Raw genomic sequence first — 21,330 nt, 5'->3', positions numbered from 1 at the left:
GTCATCTTCTTGTTTTCTATCCTTTGTTGTCTGCAGGTCAGTTTGCAAAGTTGAGTGCAATATCCTTCTCTCTCTCCTCTCAAGTAAGTATCACTACAATTTAGAAGAATGTTTGGAATTAATCCTCGTAATGTGTATTTCAGTTGCAGTGCACCTTGTGCTGCCTGAATGTATGTGACAAGGCTCTTTCTTTCTTCTTTTAACCTGTGTTAGGATGCCTAGGAATCTCTAAATCATTTTGGACTTTTTGAAATGTGGTCCTAGTCCTGAGGATTCCTGCTAAGCCACCACCCTTGTTATCTTCTTCCTTTGTTGACCCTAAGAGTAAGAACATGGGCTTTTTGTCCCTGAGGATGATGACAAATACATTACCCAGTACAGAGAAACTTTATCCAGAAGATAAGGAACCAAATTACATTTCAGGAAGCCTGAGCTCAATTCCTTAGAATGCTTTCATCTTCCTAGGATAACTGAAATAAATCATTTCTGATGACACGAAAACATCTAGTCTGGTGTGTGAAACAGGAGTTAGGCAAACATTAAAGAAAGCAATCCACCAGCTGCTTAACCACAGAGGTGTCTTCAGATGTGTTGTAGAAGTTTAAAATGCCCCAATCCAAAGTGTAGCATACTCAGCTACTAGCTAGAGTCTGGCAATTCAGAGATACAGCAAGAAGGTCTATAAATACCCTGCTGGCCCATAATCAGGTCATGTTCCTCACACATGCCAACCTCACAGTTGCAGCACTGAGTTTAATGCCAAGTTCAGCAATTGTGTTTTTCTTCAGGAGCACAGACAAAGGCTATTTTTATGAAGTAGCCTGTTATTCTGAACATTTGCCCAGGAAATTGGAGACTACACATTTCCTTCTTGCATCATCTGAAGCTATGGGCTCTACATTTCTGACTTCCAGGGGGGGTACGGTGCCCTGCTGTGAAGATGGCAGTGAGACAATGCTGTCCATCCTACAGTGGCACTGACCCATGGGGTAACAGGGCCAGAACGGGAGGAGAAATCAAGTTAGGGGTCAGGCTGGTCACAAACTGAGTCTCTTCCTCAAAGCCAGAACTAAAGGCAACCAAAGGTCAACTATCAAATGGGCACTTCAAGCTGGGAGCGGGGTCATGTTCAGATAAGCAAAACCAGTGACCTAGCCTGCACCACCTTTAGCAGGAATTCGTGTTGCTAGATTTTGTATGCCGTGTTTTATGCTAGAATTCCTTATTTATGTGGCAACGTTAATGGTAAAATTTGATCCTGGTTCAAGGTATTTGCAACTTCTGATGACAGTAGAATTTGGTTGTTAACGTGTGGACCTTGTGAAAGCAGCTGCCGGTCTTCAGTGTTAAAAGCTGTTAGGTATTTCTGAAGCATCTGTCTCAGTGTCTTTGGCAGCTAAAGCAGAATAAATGGATGTGAAAAGCAAATAAACAGCGATACACAGAGTACTATAAACACCAAGTAACTGCTCATAAAAATTCTTCTAACATTGCCCCTCAGGTTACGTTCATTTTCCCGGTAGCCTTGTTAAAAACATGAGCCTTGTAGAGTTTCCTAAACATTGACAACCAGAAAAACAAATTTTCTTCTTCTATTTTGTTGCAGTTGTCAGTTACAGGTCAGGTCACATTAGAAGGAAAATAGAGCTTTCAACAACAGTGTATGTGTGTGTAACTACCTATCTAGTGGAAATGTTAATTACAATTATGAATAACTATGACTTTAGAGCAGGGGTCCTCAAACTACGGCCCGCGGGCCGGATACGGCCCCCCAGGGCCCTCAATCCGGCCCCCGGTATTTACAGAACCCCCCGCCGGGGGTTGGGGGGGAAACCAAGCAGCCGCAGATGACTGCCTGCCACTGCATCCGCGCGCCGGCCCCCTGGTTAAAAAGTGTGAGGACCCCTGCTTTAGAGGGTAGTAGCATTCAGAGAAACCATTTGCAATATTAAGTGGAAAAAAATCCTTTTCATTAGAATTATAAATCTCAGGCAATCCCATTTAAAGTTTCCTTTTTTGTTAAGAAGCGGTGTTAAGATAGTGTGATGTGGGGAAAGGCATACTCCTGTAGCTTTCTTAAAAATGTGTATCCTTGCCTCAAGTTAGCAGAGATCTGAGACTGAGCTACTCTCTCTTCTCCTGTATGCTTCTGAAACTTTTTGAAACCATGTCAAGAAGAAACTTTTTAAAGCACTGTGCTCTGGTTAATTCCGTAGCAAAACTGCTTTTGGCTCCCAAGGGAGCCCTTCAGCCAGCACCAAAGACTGAAATGTTCCCACCAGTTGTAAAAGCCTGGCCCTGCAGAAATTACCAACAAAAACTGGTGAACTTGGCGCTTCACCTACGCCCACAAGAAGAAACTCTGTATTATAGTACGTTGTGATAAATACATCTACTCAGATAAGCGTGGCTTAGTCTTCTCAAGATTCACTCTCTTGCGAATATGGAAGACTACATATCTTGTGTATTTTATTTGGTGCTAATATTGCATAGCACTGGAAAAATACATCCAAAATAGTTCATACCAGTCAAAATGTCTGAAGTGCTTTTGCTGTTTATGTTGGGTTCTTGCTTGAAGCTTAGCGACTGCATTTACTTCTAAGACAGTATTATTCAATCAGTGATGATGCAAATAAAGTCAGTATGGCCCTAGATGGCCATGTGAGGTTGAAAGCCAACATACTTTCTTACCTCACAACAGTATTACATTCGTGCTTATTTAAAAAACAGGTGGGAAAAATGAGATCAGTTTATTGTAGTTTCAAATGAGTGATACTGCTGCTGATGGCCAGCCACAGTGTTTTGTTCTTTTCCTCGTTCATCAGTCACGGACAAGTGGTGTTGGTGTCATTTGATTAAGGCTTTTTGCATTCTATTTGCATTTGCAGTTTTAAAAGCGCTATGTACAAATTCTCTAGAATTGATTTGGAAATAACATGTAGCATAACAATTTCCCAAGACAGCGAATGATGCCAGTAATATATAAAACATAATTTAATCATGTTTTCAGTTTACTTTTTATGTTAAATGTACTTTAACACCACTTGTTTTATTTTTAATAGCGTAACAGAGTGAATTTGAGCTTGTTTTCAGCGGGCTCTAGGCAGATCTTGAAATTAAGGGAACATGCAAGTTTGACATTATTTTGCCTCTATGCTCCTGATAGCAGGTTTTTTTTGCCAAGGATGGCAAATGGGAGCAGAAAGCCTCCATCTCTGGAAGTGGTTAAAAAGTTGTCATTTTCAATTAAGAGCCATCTACTTGTGCAGTGGACATGTTCCCACAAGACCTACAATTTCCTAGATTTTCTAAAGCAATGGTTTCTTATTGCTGGCATGGCAACATTTTAGTTGGTCATGTCCAGTTCATTTAGATGCATTATTATAACAGAAAAGGAGGTGTGAAAAGCTAGTAAAATCAGACCTGAAGCATGCACTGAGAGGGAGTACAGGGAGGAGTCTTTATTAGAGGTTTTGTCCTCTGTTTTAACTGTGATCACATTTTCCATATCTTGACAAAAGCGTGTACTAATTTGAGTTGAAGACTCCATTCCATTCCCACTCCAAGCCCTTTCACTCACTTGAAACCTTGTCACATAAATTGTTGTGAGGTCTGGGGCTTTGGGTGGCTATGGGTGACATTTTCCATTGCAAAACTGACTGAATGCTTTGCATTGAAACAGGTGGAAATTTTTCAAACACAAAAACTCCATATCCCCTCAATTTATTTATATGAATGCATTGTTAACAAAATATTATTTATTCAATATGACTGGTTTTTTCAGGACAAAAGTCTTATTCAACACATTTATGTTTTTCTCATCTTTTCTCTTTTTCTCCAAACTCAGTTTTCATGTTTACCAGCCGAGATTAGGAATATTGCCAAAATGTCAGGTGATAAAACCCATGGGCCAAGTGGTCAGTCCAGTCCACCTGGTGTGCCGCTGCGAGAAAGACTGTTGGCTAAGCTGACAGGCACAGACAATTCGTCTCAGTGCTGTGCAAATACAACTGCCCTGCATATCTCTTTTTTTTTTTTCTGGGAAGGAAATAAGATTTTACAGCTAGTGTGTGTTGCACTGGCCACTGACATTTTCAGCCCTTTGCAATATGGACCTGGCCATTTACTCTTGGGGAAAGACGGGACACAGGATCTGTAGCCCAGGGTCCAAGTCAGATTACTGTCCTACTGTCCCACAGTTGAGGAATGTGTGGGTTTCATATTTGCTGCACCCGCTGCCTGAGGTCACTTTTCCAAGCTGTGCCCTGGCCTCTCTTTGGCTGTAGGTCCCCAAACACTGCGAGGCAGAGCTGACTGGCTGCATTTAAAGTTCATGCACTGCATGTTCATGTTCGTGTTCCTTGCATGAGCTTCATGCCAGGAGCTCAGAAGATCACAGAGGTGTAGGTGCATTGGTTGACTGGACCTTCAGGAGGCCATTTGGTCCAGTCTTCCACCTGACACAGGTCTGGCTCCAAGACAAGACCGTGTCAGCCATGGCTTTCTCTAGAAAAGAATTTTAAACCTCCACAGATGGAAATCTCAACACCTTTCTGGGCATCCCCCCCCCGCCCCCGCCCCGTGCAGTGCCACCCTCCTCATGGTTTTTATTTTTTCCTGATGTCCAACCTGAACCTCCCAAACTGTGATCTGTCCTTTTTGTGTGTTTCAACCCTGCCAAGAAGATTTTTAGCTTGGTTATCCTTGTAACTCCCCTCAAACAGCTGCTGACATCCTCCCTCACCACCTCTGCCCCAGCCTCCGTAAGCCCAGGTTCTGTAGCCTCTTCCTCCCATGTCAGTGATGCAGAGGTGAAGAAGCAGGATACAGGCACTGGATGAGCTGCTTACATATATAAGTCATACTCTGCTAGCACAACCAAATGATTCAGCATCTCTTTTGGGGTTTTCCTGAACAAATACATAAAAAACAGCATTACATGGACCATTCCATTTGAAAATAACAGCAGGCTGACAGCACAGTAATTTTCAAAAATATCTGCTACATTCACTCAGCCATATTTTGGTTTTCCTCTTTATTTTTCTGCTTAAGTAGGCATAAAAAAAGCTGTACAAGAACTGTGACCAAGTTAACAGGGAAGAAGTATCTTTAGTTCTGTGAATTTAATTCTAAAATTACACAAGTGATAGGCATGGTTTTTGAAAACCACTGAATGATAAGTAACAGAAAGGGACCTGTGGACTAAGTTACAAAAAAAGCTAAGAAACAGTTTTATAACATGATAAATTATATGAGTCTTAACTTGGAATTAATTCTGGCATTTCCAAAACACTGCAATGAATTTAGAACTCTGAGGTTCATTAGTACTCATTATCTCCTGTATGAAAGTCTCTCTATCCCAATGCTGGCTGTGGAGCAGAGATAAGCCTTGAGAGAATTTAGAATAACCCTCTCCACACTCCACCAAAAAGAAGTAATCTACCCAGAAAATTTGAAGCAAACCCAAATACTTAGCAGTACTATCAATGCATCTTAATGCATCCAGTGTTTCACAAGCCACTCTTAACTTTACTGTCCCGGTTTACAACGATACCATCAAGAAATATGAGATGAACTTCTATTTACATAACCCTGAAACTGATTCAATAAAAATCAGTCTCAGGCAGCTGAGAACTGACCTCTTCCATGCCTTTCATTTGTACTTTTTAGCTGAATCACAAAGAGCAAAATGTGCCTTTACTAAGATACCCAGATGAGTTTGTGTACTTGAGCAGTACAGATACACATCTGATTTTTAAAAAATACTCATTGAAGATGTACCTTGGAATTTTTTTATGAACACCTCATTAGACTTGCGGTGCAGGTTACCTTTCAATTTATCAACAAAATGTTAATGCTAAGTCTTCTGTAACTGCTTGAGACAAGGAGATACTAAATTAAGATCATACCATTTGGCATGCTTAGGTATTAAGGAATTTGGTGGAAGTGTTTGTGCTTGAATAATTAATACAATCAAATGGTGTCAAGGAGAAGAAGCAAGCTAAACTACCTGACCTTTCTTCACTCATCAGCTTTAATTTAACTCTTTGTTGCTGATGTAGTTTGCATTTCATCTCTCACCTTATAGACCAGCTTCTTGCCTGAAATCAGTAGAAAAGAATTCATGTCATTAAAGTTTGGTCTTTTGTGCTGTTGTTATTGTTATATCTCATGCAATGAGAATTAGTTTTCTGTCTGAGGTAGGTCAAAAGAAGAAAGGTGAGCTCCTTTAACTTTGAAGGGGTCAAGCATGTAAACAGTGCCTTCATGATAAACATGCCGAAAGCAGAAGTTTGCAGTATTACCTGACTGTAGATCCTGACGTACTTCTGAGAAAGAGCAGCAGTCGTCTACCAAGCATTTTCCATTACCAGCTAAAACTTTTATGCCTCCAATATAGGAATTTAAGATACTTACTGATGCTTCAGGATTCAGGGGAGCACCAAGGAGAAACTGGTGTACCAGCAGATTAGGGTGCTCATGAGCTATAGCACCCAGAATCATGCTTTTAAGTAATCACATTTCTTTTTAGACACAGTAAAACATACTCAGGCATGTAAGCCGAGGGTGAGGCGTTTACATGTGAGGCGAGGCTCATGGTGGTGAGTGACTGTTAACTGAGTGGCTGAACGCTGTGCACAAAGGGAATAATCCATGGTTTTGCGAGCGGTAATGTATTTATAGAGCACCCTGGAAGGGTAAAATGGAAGGGAAGATGGCAACATCCGCAAATCTGTGTCAGTGCAGACTGAGTTACACCTGGGTTCCCCAGCAGAGCAGGCAACAGTTTTCTTCCCCACAGTGAGAAGATTTTCCAACTTCCCACGTGCCCTGTAAGTTTCTGTTTACAGCTCCACTACCTGTGGCTCATCTGGGTAGAATGGCTTTTCCACTTCTGTAACTTTTTGAGGAATCACTGCAGGAACTGGCCAGCTCCTCCTTTTTTCTCTCAATGAAGCAGCAGGCAAAGGCTTTACTTGCTCCTGCCTGTGTGGGTGCAGCATCTTAAACCAGCACGCTTTATAAAACCTTCCCTAAACATTTCTCAACAGGCAAGCTGTAGTCAGACAGACAACGAAAGCTACGTAAGAACTGATGATGAGGAGAGCTGCTTTCAGACAGATGATGAAGAAAACTCAGCTGCCAACTTCACGGAAGAGTGGAACCAAGAGGTGCAGCGTCTCTTGACAAAAAAATCACATAACTAAGTTCTGAGGACTGTAGCACAGTACTTTTGTTCTAAGAGTTGTAGTTTGTAGATGTGTGTTTTTGACAACAAGACTTTTGTTTAAAGCTAACTTATATTAGCTACATCTTCTGTAACATGGCTCATTACCAGTGAAGAAAACAGACTGACGTATGTACTGCTGTTACAAGTATGGCGGTATTAATAACTCACGTAAACCCTTTGCACATGATATTGAACCTGTTCAGTTTACAATAATACTGTTTATAGATAGGAATTTGATTTCTGAATACTTTGAGATTTTAGTAGATTGGTTTACTATACACTGTACATTTTTTCCACAGAAGAAATAAAAAGCTACAATTATGCATTTAACACTGAATGATTATACTCCTGAGTGTATATATCTAGTAGCCCAAAAAACAAAGTACCAGACTATATTCGCAATTTGTTTGCAAGTCTTTAATTTAAGACTTAAACAAAAATGTACTAAAATAATAATAATAATAATAATATAATTAATAATAGTAATTTAAAACTTCTCTAATTTAGGGCTAATGTGTAACTTAGGAATGTTTCTTTCAAAATAATCTAACAAATCAGCCATAGAAGTTAGTGTAAATATTTTTTTTCCAAATAGATATCATATACAAAAGGTGACATTCAAATGATATAGAATCTAGTTTTTAAATCAGCACAGATCTTCTTAAAACTGTGAACTATGTTTTGAAATACTCGTTGCTAAAGCTGTTTATAAACCACAGGTGCCATAAGATCCCTGAACTGACTGATGTTACGTATAATCCTCCATGGTATTGTTTCATTGATGTTTTAGCTTTAGTAAGCATGTGTTAAACAAACCGGCTCTTTCCATCTCTCTGCCCCTCCTTCTCCCCCCCCTCTGTTATGTTATTTTCGAGGCCTTCAGCTTTAAATGTACAGGCTTAAAAGTGCGCTTGCAACTGTTTTCTTTTTATTTCCGAATGTGTATTGCCTTAGCCAGCCACCAGATGTTCTGCATGCACTCTTGGAAATGTGTAGTGAGACTCTTTCAGAGCTGGATGGAGAAATAGCTATCAGTGAAAAGCACAAGAAAAGCAGTGGATTATTTTTTGAAAGGACAGGCATACAGTTACAGAATTGGAGTTTTGTCCAGTTTAGTATTTTTCAAGTATAAAGGCATTTCAGGAGAAAGGGAACTTACCTGGCCATTTTGGATTAGGCAATGGGACTGCTAGCTAAAAAGTGTTTGCTCTGCTGTGACTACAAACCTACAGACACTCCTGAGCAGGGACTGACACAAACTGGCTATAATGTCCTCCCCACAGCATATTTGCTTGGAAGTACAGACTACACCCGTATGGCACATAGCACTGCCATGCAGAGACATCAGAGCCAGGCCAGGATCAGCTAGACCAGGAGCCAGGCAGTGACACGGTGCGGTGTTACATGCTGGCCACACAGCCCTGCGTGTCACTGAGTGCAGTGTGACCTGCAGTGTGTCACTGCAGCTCAGGGTGACCTCTGTGCTAATGTAATTTTACTGCCCTAATACAGTATTAGGCTTCCAGTATCTGGCTGACCTGAAGTGACACTGTCTAACAGCCCTGAAAACAGTAGTGTTTCATACAGATATTTCACACCAGCACAGTTTGCCTACAGCAAGTGATGAGATACCCATCTAAAGCAGGTTAACGTGGTTTGGCTGTCCTTGCTTTCATGGTGACACGGATGTGCGCTGCTGTATTTACGTGAGATTGCTATGTAGCTCAACCCAGTAAGTCCACTTGTTTGCATGCACACTATAGGCTCGTGGCTGTTTCCCTGGGCACTATCTGTTAGGGAAGGAGTATCTGTATGAAAAAGCTGCTTCCATCTTTCACTTTCATGTTGTTTTATTGCATATGCAGGTCTCTTGTCTACATCTCCTTGCATATCTGGGCTTGGTCTCAGACATCCAAGTGCATACTAAGACATCCAGGTATCTCCATGTAAGCTTTTCATTTTTGCAATCACTGGTCTTTGCTCCTGGGGTATGTGCCATCCTGGCAAGGCAGGCACCATATCCTCCAATGCCCCTTCCTCCAACCTCCTCTCAGGAATGGGTGAGCCTCCACTAGTGCCTAGCACTCCACATTTAAAGCTACTCTGGTGAAGCTGTAGACATTGCTGTCAGCTCAGGATTCCAGGCAAACATTTCCTGAACAGAGAGAAAACAAGCTAGAACACAGCTACATGCAATGGCTGACTAATTCAACCCATGTCAAGTTTAACTGTACCCAGACTAATAGATCCCTCCCATCATCTCAATGTCTGTGTGCTTGTTATCACTATGCTTAAAATAGATGCAATAGAATAAATCCATTGCAAGGGCTTCTGGCTAGGAGTAAGGAAAAAAGTTGACGGATCAAGCGCCTTTCATTCAGACTGGTGTCAACAAGGTGATCCCCAGTGGAGCGCTGGGTCCCTTAAGCCTTGGAGCTCTGAGATGAAGCACCTATTGCTTGGCTCTCCAAATATCTATTTTAAGCATTTTCCAACTGTTAAGCTGGCTGCGTTTTTGCCCAGCTGGTCTTTGTCTGCTTGTTGAATATTATTTTGGTTGTGGTTTGCGGTCATTAAAACAGAGTTACAGAAGAGGTCCCTGGTGAGGGCCTTTTCTTAACTACCAATGGCCCACCACAACAGTCAAAACTCCGGGTGGTTTTACTGTCACTGGGGGGAAACCAGTGGTTTGGAATCAGGAGACAGGGATGTGAAGATGTATAGGGTCCTTGAATGTCCAAAGCGAAGGTGGAGAATGGGTTGTCTGTAAGTAGTAATGTTAACTAAACTGCATAAAAAGGTGTGTGGCCTTTGTTGTGATATAATACGTATTTTCTTATATGCATGAGGCAAATTGTTGCATCATAATTTATCATAAGTGTGTCCACCTTTACTTTCAGTCATCTTCTCCCATCCTTATTGGTTCTCAGCAATTACTGTAGATAGACCTTGTAAATATTGCAACCGCAGGTTGCTGTAATCACGTTGGTTCAATTCAGCAGACGGAGCTGTGAACAACAAGCACTCCACTGTGTCCTGAAGACAAAAGGGCATTTTTACCTTTGAACCAAAAAGAAAAGAAAAAGTATGAAGAGTTACATCTTGAGGCTACTAACTGTAAGACATTTTTAAAACTACTGTACTTGACACCACTTGAGACAGACACAGAGACACTAAAGATGTCACGATATTCATTGGTATTGTAACAGAACTGCTATTGTATGGGTTTTTTGTATTGCTGTTAAGTATTGTTTTGTGTGTGTGTGTTGGAACCTACTGGGGACATGTTATATTTTGAAGTGATTAAACTATTTAATTGTGTGTCTATATTTTGGAATGGAATTATTTCTTCATTAAAAAGATTTTTAAAAGTAATTATGTTTGTGGCTTATTTTGGTTTTGGAAGTCCTGTTCCATAGAGCGCAAGCAGTGGATGTTTTCAGTAGGGAAGGAAAATGTGTCCCCGTGGTGCAGCAAGCAGTCTTTGCTTCACCCACACTGTCTCCACTTCTGTGTGAAGTTCCACCACTTTCCCCAGCACTGTGAGCATGGCACTGAGCAGCACCCGCTTTTGGTGGCCCAGGCAGTTTCTTCTTTCTTCCTTTCTTAATTCTCTATTTGGCAGTTTCGCAACCTGAAAATGCAGTTCCCCATCTGTAAAATGTCTATCCCTGCTTTCACTTCACAAAAATGAAAGTCACCCTAAGCTGAGACATCAAGGGCCTGGCAGGTGCCTGGTATGAGGGGACTCTGGTCCTCAGGAACCTAAACTGTCTGCAATCGTGTGATTTTTCTTGGCTGCTGTGTTTCTCCCTCTCTGTCCTTAGAAGGAGCAAAACCTTGGAAGAGGTACTTTTTAATGGCTTTACCACACACAGTCGCGTGTTACCTTTTACTGCAGAAGGACGTGAAGTCTTTGTTTTTCCAGTTACACTTTTAAGATGTCTTTCCGTATCAGGTCTTGGTATTGCTAACCTAACAAAGCACAGAGTTGCAAAGCAAGAGCTCGCACCTAAAACGAGTTTGTGTCCTGGTGAAGTATCTCCAAGCGTGGCAGTGCCCAGCTGTGCTTTCTGTGCTGGTGGCCCTCCACAGGACAGCTGGCTGAGTGTGTGCTGCTGGCCCTTGGTAGCAGCCCTTTCCAGCAGATGCCCTGCAGCCAGCCATTGCAGAGGGTGTCCCTGGCAGCTTGGCACAGCTGCAATGTCCCCAGCTGTACACAGGACATTGCTAGCTGGCTAATTAATTGCACCATGGTGGGGTCTGTTAGAAGGAAAGCAGTAGCAGCTCACCAACAATATCCTCTATCTACTTGTCACATATCCCAGGATCTTGGGAAGCAGATAACACCCAGCCTGTTGCCTCCTTCAGCGTTGACTGCTGTGGTAATCTATGAATCACCAGGGTTTATTTGTCCTAATTCCCCTGTCTACATGGTGACTTTGTTCAATAAAGACGGTCATTTTACACTGTAAATTATTTGCGATATCTGCTGAACTTTGCCTCCACAGTCCCAGTCCAAATTCGTATCTGCAGGACTGTAATATATGATGACATATCATCAGCTCATGAGGATAACTGTTTTATCCATGCATAATCCCAAATTGCTGTATTTCTTCCTAGCCCACAATCAGCCTATGGCCTTTGGGGAGCAAAGCAGCCAGTGAAAACTAATTTATAGGCAAAGGCTGTTTTTCTCTTTGCCTCTTGATTACTGTGGCTACTTTTTGCTCCCTACAAGGAAAAGAGACTCATACAGGAAGAAGTTAGTTTCATGTGCAAAAAGATATAAAATAAAAATAGTAATACTAAAATAATAAGATTTAAAAAAAATATTATAAAAAGAATAAGTCATCTATATCTGGGAAGATAGCACCTTGGCTGCATCAGAGCTGAACTGGGTGACTGAAAGCATCTGAAACTTTCTTTCAGCAGCACACGGTTCTATGACCACTCTTCAAAAGTCTGCTTGGGAAGCCTGTTGCTCAGCAGTTGCATATTTCCTTGCAAGCAGCCTTCAGTTCTGGGTGAAACCTTTTAAGGGAATATCACAGGAATACGAAGCTGAGCCTATCACAGAAATAGGTTAAGTGGGGTGGGGTGAGAAATCTCCACTATTGTTCCGTGATGAAAAAAATGCATTGAAAAATTTCATATGCTTCAGGATCATCCCGTCTAATACCCCAGATAATCTGCAGATTAAGGATTCCCCTTTGCTTTTTCCTGAGTGATTGCCACTGGTTGAGTTGTCTGTGGATTAGGACAGCTATCCCACACTGCCAGCACAGAACTAACGTGCCTTTGGCTGCAAAAAAGGCAAAGTGGCAGAATTAGGCTGCACCTCTCACTGGCTTCCCATTTCCCTGAGAGAGGTACAAGCCAGTGATGAACAGGTCCCAGGCTGGAATAAGCCTTTCTGAGGACCCACAACGTGGACCTTTCTAGGAAAAGCTGGTCTGGGGAAGCAACCTCCTAGGACAAGGCTGGGGAACACGTGCAGGGGATCGGGGGAATCATGCAGCCACACCATGCAAACTTTGAGGTAAGATGGTTAATGCAGCTTGGAGATAATAAAGACTAAAAAAATGGGCAATGCAAAAGAGTAGTTGATTTTTCCATGTCTTGGAAGGAAACAGAAGAGGCCACAGTGCATTTTTCATTGATATGCAACATTGCAGAACGTAGTTTGCTATTTAATACAACAAAATTTACCACTAGCAAATTAATTTCCTTGTGACTTAACGTTTTTTACATAACACTCAGCAGTGGCCAGATGGCAGATGTGTTAGGCCTGCTGCTTGTTATGCTAATTGCCACCCATAAAGGCCTCCCAGTTAGCATTTCATCTCCTCTGCTTGTCACAGCCCAGCATCGTGTGCAGCCCGTGTGTTCCTTCAGAGAAGAGGCACTCTGCGAGTGCATGTTTTGAATGGTTTTCTTATCACTGCTGGGTTCGGGTTTGGCCCCTCTTGGTACACTCCTATCTAAAAATATATAAGTCAAAGTGGTTTCCACTCTGGGGATCTGAGCACACGTACCTACTTTTCTCAGCCTTGAGTCTTCAGACCCCAGGTCTCTGAAAGCCTCCCCTAAGCCCAGCCTGGGGCACAAAGCCTCCCTGGTCCTCCTCCCTCCGCCCCATGCACCTCGGTATGATTGCAGGGCAGGAGGCTGCTCCTCACCTGCACGGACCTTTGCCCTCATATTTTTGCTGGCATTCCAGTCTCACACCAAGGTGAAACAGGATTCTCCTGAAACTTCCCCAAAAGCTGTTTGGCGTTGCCTTGCGGAGCAGGGGTCGCTGCTCAACTGGAAAGCGTGTTTCCCCTGGGTGAGCATCTCTCTGCTGTCCTGCCCCGCTTCCCACAGACGCTGTGGCGCCCGGACTGCAGTTTCCCCTGAGTGGGATCCCTTGCTCAGGTCTCAGGGTTTCTTTTGGACATCCAAAACTCTTCCCTTGTTTCACCCAGAGTGTGTGTGCCCCCCTGCCCTGCAGACTTACTCACTTCTGCCTAGTCCAATTGCACTCCATTGTTTCCCTTTTTTGCTTTGTTGTTTTCAGAGGCCACTGACAGTCTTAACTCCCCAGCAATATTGTGCACATGACACTGCTGCTATCAGTAGGAACCAGGTGCTTAGCAAGCCAGGAAGATCTCCGCTTCTGTCTCTGCACTCCTTTCACCTCTGCCTTCATGTACAGAAGGAAGAACTTACAGGCTCTGTGAGAAGTAGCTTTCATCACTATATATTTTATGTAGGTGCAACTAAACTTGCAAAAAAATGCAACACACTTCAGCTCTGAAAAGCCACCCTATTGTCCTCTCTACAAAGTAGCATTTTGTTATTTTTAAGTGGCACTCCGTGCTCTCTGGAGCTGGTTTTAAAATTGCTACCTATAACGGCATGCTTGCTCTTAGCTTGTTGCAAAGCCCCTCACGGTGCCCAGTCCCCTGGCAGACCAAAGAGCTCAAGACCCATTTGTTTCAACTGAAAGTCTGATATTGGAGCCACTGCAGATGGTAATTAGTACTTAAGGGAGCACTGCTTCCAGGGAGTCCTCTCATCACTTGCTCCGAGTCACACGCTTATGGGAGGACACTTCACCAGAAACACATTTTCTGCTATGTTTTGCATCTAATCTCTCACAAATTAATTGAGTTCATGTATAAATGCAACAGGAGGAATGCAGAACACTTTCCTAAGGTCACAACTGTGAGAAATGTATGCGAGAAGACACCTGTTCAGCAATTAAAAAGTGGTTTTATCAAGATTGTACAAGGTTTGCACAGCTCTAGCATTGGTTGATTGCCTGGCAAAATGATAATCAAGAGAAAAAGTAACTGTGTTTGGCTGCAGGTTACTGATGCTGGTGGTGGCTTGAAGCAGAAAAATTAAACCATCTTATGCTTAGTTGGGGACGCAGCGCTTAACCTAAAGCCTGGAGGACTAAAACCAAATGAAAACCAGATCACTGGTTAATTAGCTATTCAGTGGCCAGCTACCGCTTTCCTAGGGAAGAAATTTATTATTCCCTTTACATGTTGTGCTGCTGGGAGCAATAGATCTCATCTGCTCGGCTAACACTGCTGAGTGGCAGGTGGTTTTCCTGTTGCGAGGACATAGCGGGCTTGCTCTTGCCCTGGCTGGGCCATTAGGTACAGCTGAGGTACAGTAGACAGAAATTTGCCCTAATAGCTCTCTCGAGTTGATAGCAGGACTGCATCTGGTCATCCCTTTAATAAAACGTGATGAATAAGCATGGGGTGTTTTCCCTAGCAACTGAAACCTTTTCCAAGACAGGAATAATGTTCATGTCTTCAGCCACCTAACCAATGAGACAAAAAAGCTAGTGGCCTTGTCCAGAAAGCATGAGCCAGCCTAATTCTGGGGTGAGGCTTCACACCCACCTATGTGATAATTCAAAGAGCAAGAACCTGTGTATCAGGACCTTCCTCTATCCTTGGCTACAAACTGTCTGTACAGTGATAATATTTGTTGTCTCACCTCTGAATACGGAACTCGACCAATACAACTTAACCCAACACATTAAACAAAAACTGGGAAAGGCGAGGCTTGGATTTTGCTGAGTATCTGCATTATGCCCTGTTGCCTAGGTATCTATATTTAAAATTCAGGATCTTGTTTCTAGGAGTTATGAGCTAGAGAAATAAACAAGTTCTTTCAAGGATGCAGAAGAGAAGAGGACTCAAATTTGGTTTGCTATATTTACTTTGTTGTGCTCATTTGGGTGTTCGTTGTCTAATGGTGGCCTAGAAACACAGATACCCCGCAGAGGCGTTTCCCTTACTCGCTCCAGCCAGCTTTATGTGCCCAGCCTTGTACAATCCCTGGCACAGGCAGACATATGCCACATATAGCGATGAGTTTGTTCTTGTGACATTAAAAAAGAAGCAATATTCCAGACTGCATGGGGTGAGTCAGGTGTGGTACTAGGCTATCCTATTCAGTTTGCGTGGATCGGGTTGTTCTAGTTTTCACTGTATGAGAGGATGAACAGTCCCCCACCAGGTAAAGGTGAGAGCTGTGCTGCACGTACCCTTGTGCCAGCCCCCAAGGCAATGCTGGCCACATCACACCAGAGGCAGTACCCACACATGCCCCAAGAATTTATTTTCCTTGACCCACAGCCCAGGCACCAGCTCTGCTTTTGTGAGATCCCATTGGTGTGAGGGCTCTGATTTTACTGCACAGTGGCCACCAGACCCTATAGCCTTTTGTTTGTATCTTCAGAGCATGCAGATGCTGCAGTGGAAGTCAGGGCTCCACCACACCAAACATGGGTGAGTGTCTTTCCTCCTCCAGAGATGGGATGCTTCAGACTAGGAGGAAAACCAGGTGAAGAAAGTGTAAAAAGATGAGATGACAAGGATGTTTGCCTGCTAACATAAAGTATCAGTAGACATAACTGGTGGGCCAATTCACCTCTAAGATGTGAATAGACAGTAGCTATTTGTAATATCAGCAAGGTGTGCTTGCCCGTTAGCCTCGTCTGATTGAAGCAGCCCTAGTACAGCTCCCCTGACCAAGAAAGATCTTTTCTTGAAGGGCACAGTATTAATGGAAATGTTTATTCTTTATGGCCTGTGAATGCATTTCATTACCGTTCAGTGATACCATAGCTGTAACTCCAGGAAAACCTATTTTCAATATACTGTATGTCTACAGAGAGTTTCAAGCTTGTCCTGGACTTTCTGCACTGAATTCTGGCAAATTATCCCAACCCAGCACTTCCCTTCATCTAATTTCCCACAGAGGCATGTGGACATGTCTTTAGCTGCATAAACCTAATTATGCACCCACAGCCCCCAAACTGACAACTAAATTACTGTTCCAGAATACTTGTAGAACAAAGCTTAGCCAGAAGTGTTGCAGCTTGACTTGTTTCTGAAAAGAAAGATTGTTATGTAAATTTAATTTGGAAATTATTAGCAAGAGCAATGCAGTAGAACAGAATCCTCTTATTTTTTAAAGGGATGCCACCTTATTATAACCACATTCTGTTTCTGGTTACATTAGCATAAATAAATAGCAGGTATATGAAATATTTTTAGTAGAGTAGATAGGTTTTTGAAGATTAAATCTTTCTCATACAATGCAGTCCTAAAAGAGGTCTGAAGTATTCCTAAAAACCCAGCACTGACTGAAAGTGTGATTTCTTTCCTCTGTAAAACTGCAAAACTGTTGTTCTGGAAGCACTTGTTTTCAGCAGAAAGTTGGCAGCATTCGTAAATGAAGTCACACTGTAAAAATTGAAAATATCCATCCCAGCCAGTGCTAGTCCATACCTTGCTCCCTCCAGTGCCTTTCCTTCTATATTTGCTGCCTGGAATCAAAGTCAAGCAAGGTCTGAAATCTCATAAAACCTACAATCCATGAAAATCTGTTGCTAAATAGGGGTAATAACTTCATGATGCAAGAAATAATGTCTATCAGAGTTAAAATTTCATTTATATGCCTTTCACAGTTACAAGAACCAATATATCTTCAAACTATAGAAAGATAGATAAGCGTCTTGAAAACCAGAGCAAGGACCTATTGGAGATGTTAGTCTTCTTTACATTAGTTATTGTACCTATTAATAGGGCTTAAAGTTCTGTCTTAGTTGAAATTAACACTATTTATACTCTACTGACATTATTTATACTTGTTTACATGCGACATAGCAAGGCTTGGAAAAATAAATCAAGACAAGTCCAGTCCTCATAGAAGAACATTGGCCTGATCCATTATCCACTGATCTAAAAGATAAAGCTTTCATTTTTAGAAGCAGTGGATCAAGGCCAATACAATAATTGGTTGTGTTGTAGAATATGGAGAAATTTTCAGCTTTTCCTTACATTTCTAAAAAATCTAAAAAGTAACACCCAACAGATGTAAAACAGGAAAAAAAACCAGTTGATTTTTAAAAGTACAAACCTGAAGCCATGGAAGTTAAGAGAGAGGAAATGCAAACCCCATTCATATAACTATAGAAAATGCAGACAAACAGGAATGTATATGTATTTCTTTATGGTAGTCATCAGCACATCTGTCTTCCAAAAGAGTCTGCTGCACTTCCACTAACAGCTTTTTCTTGCAGCAAAGCAGAAACGAAGTAGCAGTTTTAAAACTAGAAGAAGTCAAGAAAATTAAATATACAGTGCAGTAAACTCAAAAGGCTGGGGTTTGTTTATGGCAGATAAGGACTCACCCATAGAAAATAATTGAAGGAATAGAAGAGTCCTGTCACATTTTTCATGACAAACAAGAAAACCAAAAGCGCAGATTTTTGGCATGACACTAGGCTTGAGATTTTGAACAGCCCTTTTCACTGCATGTAGAGACAACAATCCTGGCATGATGCAAGCCAAGCTGCTGGCATGCAGCACGATTTTCAGCCATCCTCTCCTTCTACCCTGCAGCCCCCGCTACTCTAGAGCTCGGTGTGAAATTGTGGTTCACGATCTGCTCTATGTCCCTTCAGGTCTTTGGTGGAAACAGGGGAGCTAATGAGAGGTGGTGAATGAGACCAGGAAAGAATAAAAATCACTTCGGAACAATTTTGAAGCATTTCCCTGAAGTTCTGGGGGCAAACATTAATTAAGATATCAGGGATACTTAAATCACTGCCCTTAAGCATGAAGTTATACCTAAAACCCCTGTTGGTTTATATTTTCAATATATGGCCAAAAAGTATGGTTCTTGATGCCATTCCTGCATTTCCTCTCCTCTTTCTTTCTCCTAACCTAATGAGTTTCTTTTCCAACATCTGTAAGCACGAGCCAATCCCTGCTACATGGTGTCCTCCTCCAGGCCCTGGTTGATCCACACAACCTGTATTTTGCCTGACTCACCTCACTGGTGGGACATGGTAGGGTTGAAGCTGCCTCCTCACACCGCAGAGACAGCAACCCTGGCCCTGCATGGCCAGTCCCACTCCCTCCCAGCAACCAGAAGGCTTGACCTGCTTATGTCCATGTGCGGTCTTCACCTTGCAGCTAAATGTCTGCCTGAAGCACACCCCAATGAGGTCTCCAGGAGGACATTCTCCACCCTGGCTCTACAAAACCCAGTTGTCACAGCACAAGCAAATTAATAAACTACAACAAGGCCTTACTGTGGGTCAAACTCTACCGTCCATGCTGTTTTTCCCCAGCCACCAGAGGCCAAACCACACTCCTCCTCATCTCTACTACATCCAGGCTCTTCCTTCTCTAGGCTCTTTCCCTGTACTCCTCAGGGCTATTTAACCACTTTGCAGGAACGAGCTACAGCTGCACATCATCCATGTCAATCTGCCTTCATTCCTCCACACCTGGTCCTGAGTCACAGCTTTCTTCCCTATAGCAGGGTCTACTGTCTTCTGCATCCTGCAGTTTAACATTGGAGTTCAGTGAGACTCACAAAACATGGTCTTTGACCTCCAAAAGAGAAAAGGTTAATTGTTTTTCCCCACGCCTTTTGCTCTTTCTATGGTTCAGCAAAGGCCTTGACTTCCATGGCTTTGAAGTTTTTCTTCCTCAAGGGTTTCTTTGTTTTCTGCATGAGACATTTACCTCTTGTCTAGCCTTGAAAATTTGGGTGTCTGGAAAGTTAGAGAAATTGCAACTTCAGAGGACCCTGAAGATTAAGCGATGAAGAAGGCGAGGAGCTTCCAGAGAGCCTGTAAGTTCTTAGGCCTGGGAAAGTAAACTTGTCCAAGCTTACAGTACCTTCCAGCACAAAACTGCTGTACAAGAGCATAGGTACAAATGTGAAAGAGCCCTTTGTACTTTTTTTTTTTATTATTATTTTCTCAAATAACTGCTTTAATGCAGTGATAAATTAATGTTTTATGGTGCCTCTGTGTAAGTTTACAGACCACAGCACTTATTATCACCTGTGACAGCTGAGGTTCCCAGCCGATCAGCACCTGCTGAAAGAAGAGGAGAACAGATCTGGCTTCCCCGCTGTTCTGAAGTCACAGGGGGAAAAAAGTTTGGAGACAGTTTTTTCTTTTTCAAAAATTTAAAATGCACAAAAAAAAGAATTAAAAAATAAGGAATGATTACAAGAAGCCACAATACCACTTTAAAATATTCGTCATGGATGGCCACTATTAAAATCTGTTTGAATGACACATATACTAAATCTGCCCAATTTTGTACACAGCTTTAATATGAAAAGATCAGGGGTTTGGGGGCATGTGGAGTGTATTATTTTTAATTATTTAATTAATTATTTTACAGATTTTAAATGGGTCAGGATGAAAAACAGTTTTAAAAGCAAATCTCCTTTTCAGAGATACATTGGCATAGCTAAACGGGAAAAAAGAACACACACACAATGTTGAGGGAAGTAGCATTAACTCATTCTGAAGACAAAGCTTTACAATGGCATTATATATTACTTTTTAATTTTTTTTAATAAACTGCATTTGAATACATGTGATCAGTCCAAAACTCCCCAGACATCAGACTCAGGCAGGGAAGGGGGAGAGGGTGCATGTGTGCACATGGCTGGGGGGATGACGGGGGACACTCGTGCCTTCTGCATTCCAGATTTATTTCGGTGTTGAAAAGTCTAATTAACAAAATCAAGTTACTGTCAAATATATTCTTTTCTGACAGTTTCTATTTATAATTACCACAGGACAGAAACAAAGCTGAAACTCAAATTGCAGAATGGTAACAGTGGGAATACGTTGCTTTCAGCAGCTCTGGCTGCTCCACTCCAGAGCCTGTGTGAGAAGGCAGGGCAGGTGCTTCCTCCCTTTGCCCTTCCATCCATCCTTCTCCTGGCTTTCTATTGCTTGGAAAGCAGGGTGTGGAGCTGTTCATATGCTGTGCACTACGACCTGGTTTTCTAATTCCTGGGGGGCTGAGTAAGTCAAGCAAATATCAAACTGTTCATTGCTATTCTACAAGTACATTGGGGCTGGAGAGGGGGATTTCAGGAGACTGGGCAGCGTTGGAGGATGTTAGCAGACATGAGGTAACATGCTGACAGCATTATTCCACTCTTTTAATAGTTGTATTAGCCCTGGTGAAGCTGTAGCAGGACACTTGCTCAACCTGTTTATTTTGTTTGGGCATCCATCAGGACTTTCAATGTTACTTTATCCACTGTTTTGGAGTAACATACCCATTGGTGAGTAAGCAAGTAAAACTTTTAGTTATGCATAAGTAAATGGTTTCATTTCTGCCGTGGCTCCTCTGCACAGGAGGTAATGGGCTGCTGTCACGCTTTGCAAAGCTCAGCCAAAGATCACAGTGCAAGTCCTTGGCCAGCTATGCCATCCTCTTACTGACTTGACAAGATCACTTTTACACATCTGCTCCAGTCACATTTCTCCTTGCTTAGCTCATAAAGAAACCCCAGTAAATCTCCCTTGAATCCAAATTCACAGTTTCCAGAAATTGGTTCAGCCGGTGACGTCTGTACTCTTCTCTGCTGAGAACATGCCCCGACGATCCACATGCCCCCTGGCTCTGCCTGTACAGTCAGAAGCCAGGATACTTCATAGCCCCAACTGCTAAATCCCATTGCACGCTTCACTTCATGCTTTGCCACAGACATTCCTCATCTCTTCCCCTGTGCATCGTCCTTGCACCACACTT

General features: G+C 42.3%; 1 protein-coding gene across 7 annotated transcripts in view; it reads left to right on the top strand.

The window, feature by feature from the left end:
• Nucleotides 1-10,606, top strand: part of DTNA (dystrobrevin alpha) — a 234,536-nt gene extending 223,930 nt beyond the window's left edge. For 6 of the 7 annotated variants that reach the window (XM_056331940.1, XM_056331938.1, XM_056331939.1 and 3 more), the window contains one exon: nt 7,053-10,606. In XM_056331940.1, the coding sequence (XP_056187915.1) occupies nt 7,053-7,208 (156 nt within the window). In that variant the 3' untranslated portion in view covers nt 7,209-10,606. Of the gene's footprint in view, nt 1-36; nt 84-7,052 lie in introns of all 7 variants that reach the window. The other variant, XM_056331943.1, reaches the window with a different exon arrangement.
• Nucleotides 10,607-21,330: the final 10,724 nt, after the last annotated feature.

Source organism: Falco biarmicus, chromosome 3, assembly GCF_023638135.1.
Source record: "Falco biarmicus isolate bFalBia1 chromosome 3, bFalBia1.pri, whole genome shotgun sequence".
NCBI lineage: Eukaryota > Metazoa > Chordata > Aves > Falconiformes > Falconidae > Falco > Falco biarmicus.
This window is presented reverse-complemented; position numbering and strand designations above follow the sequence as displayed.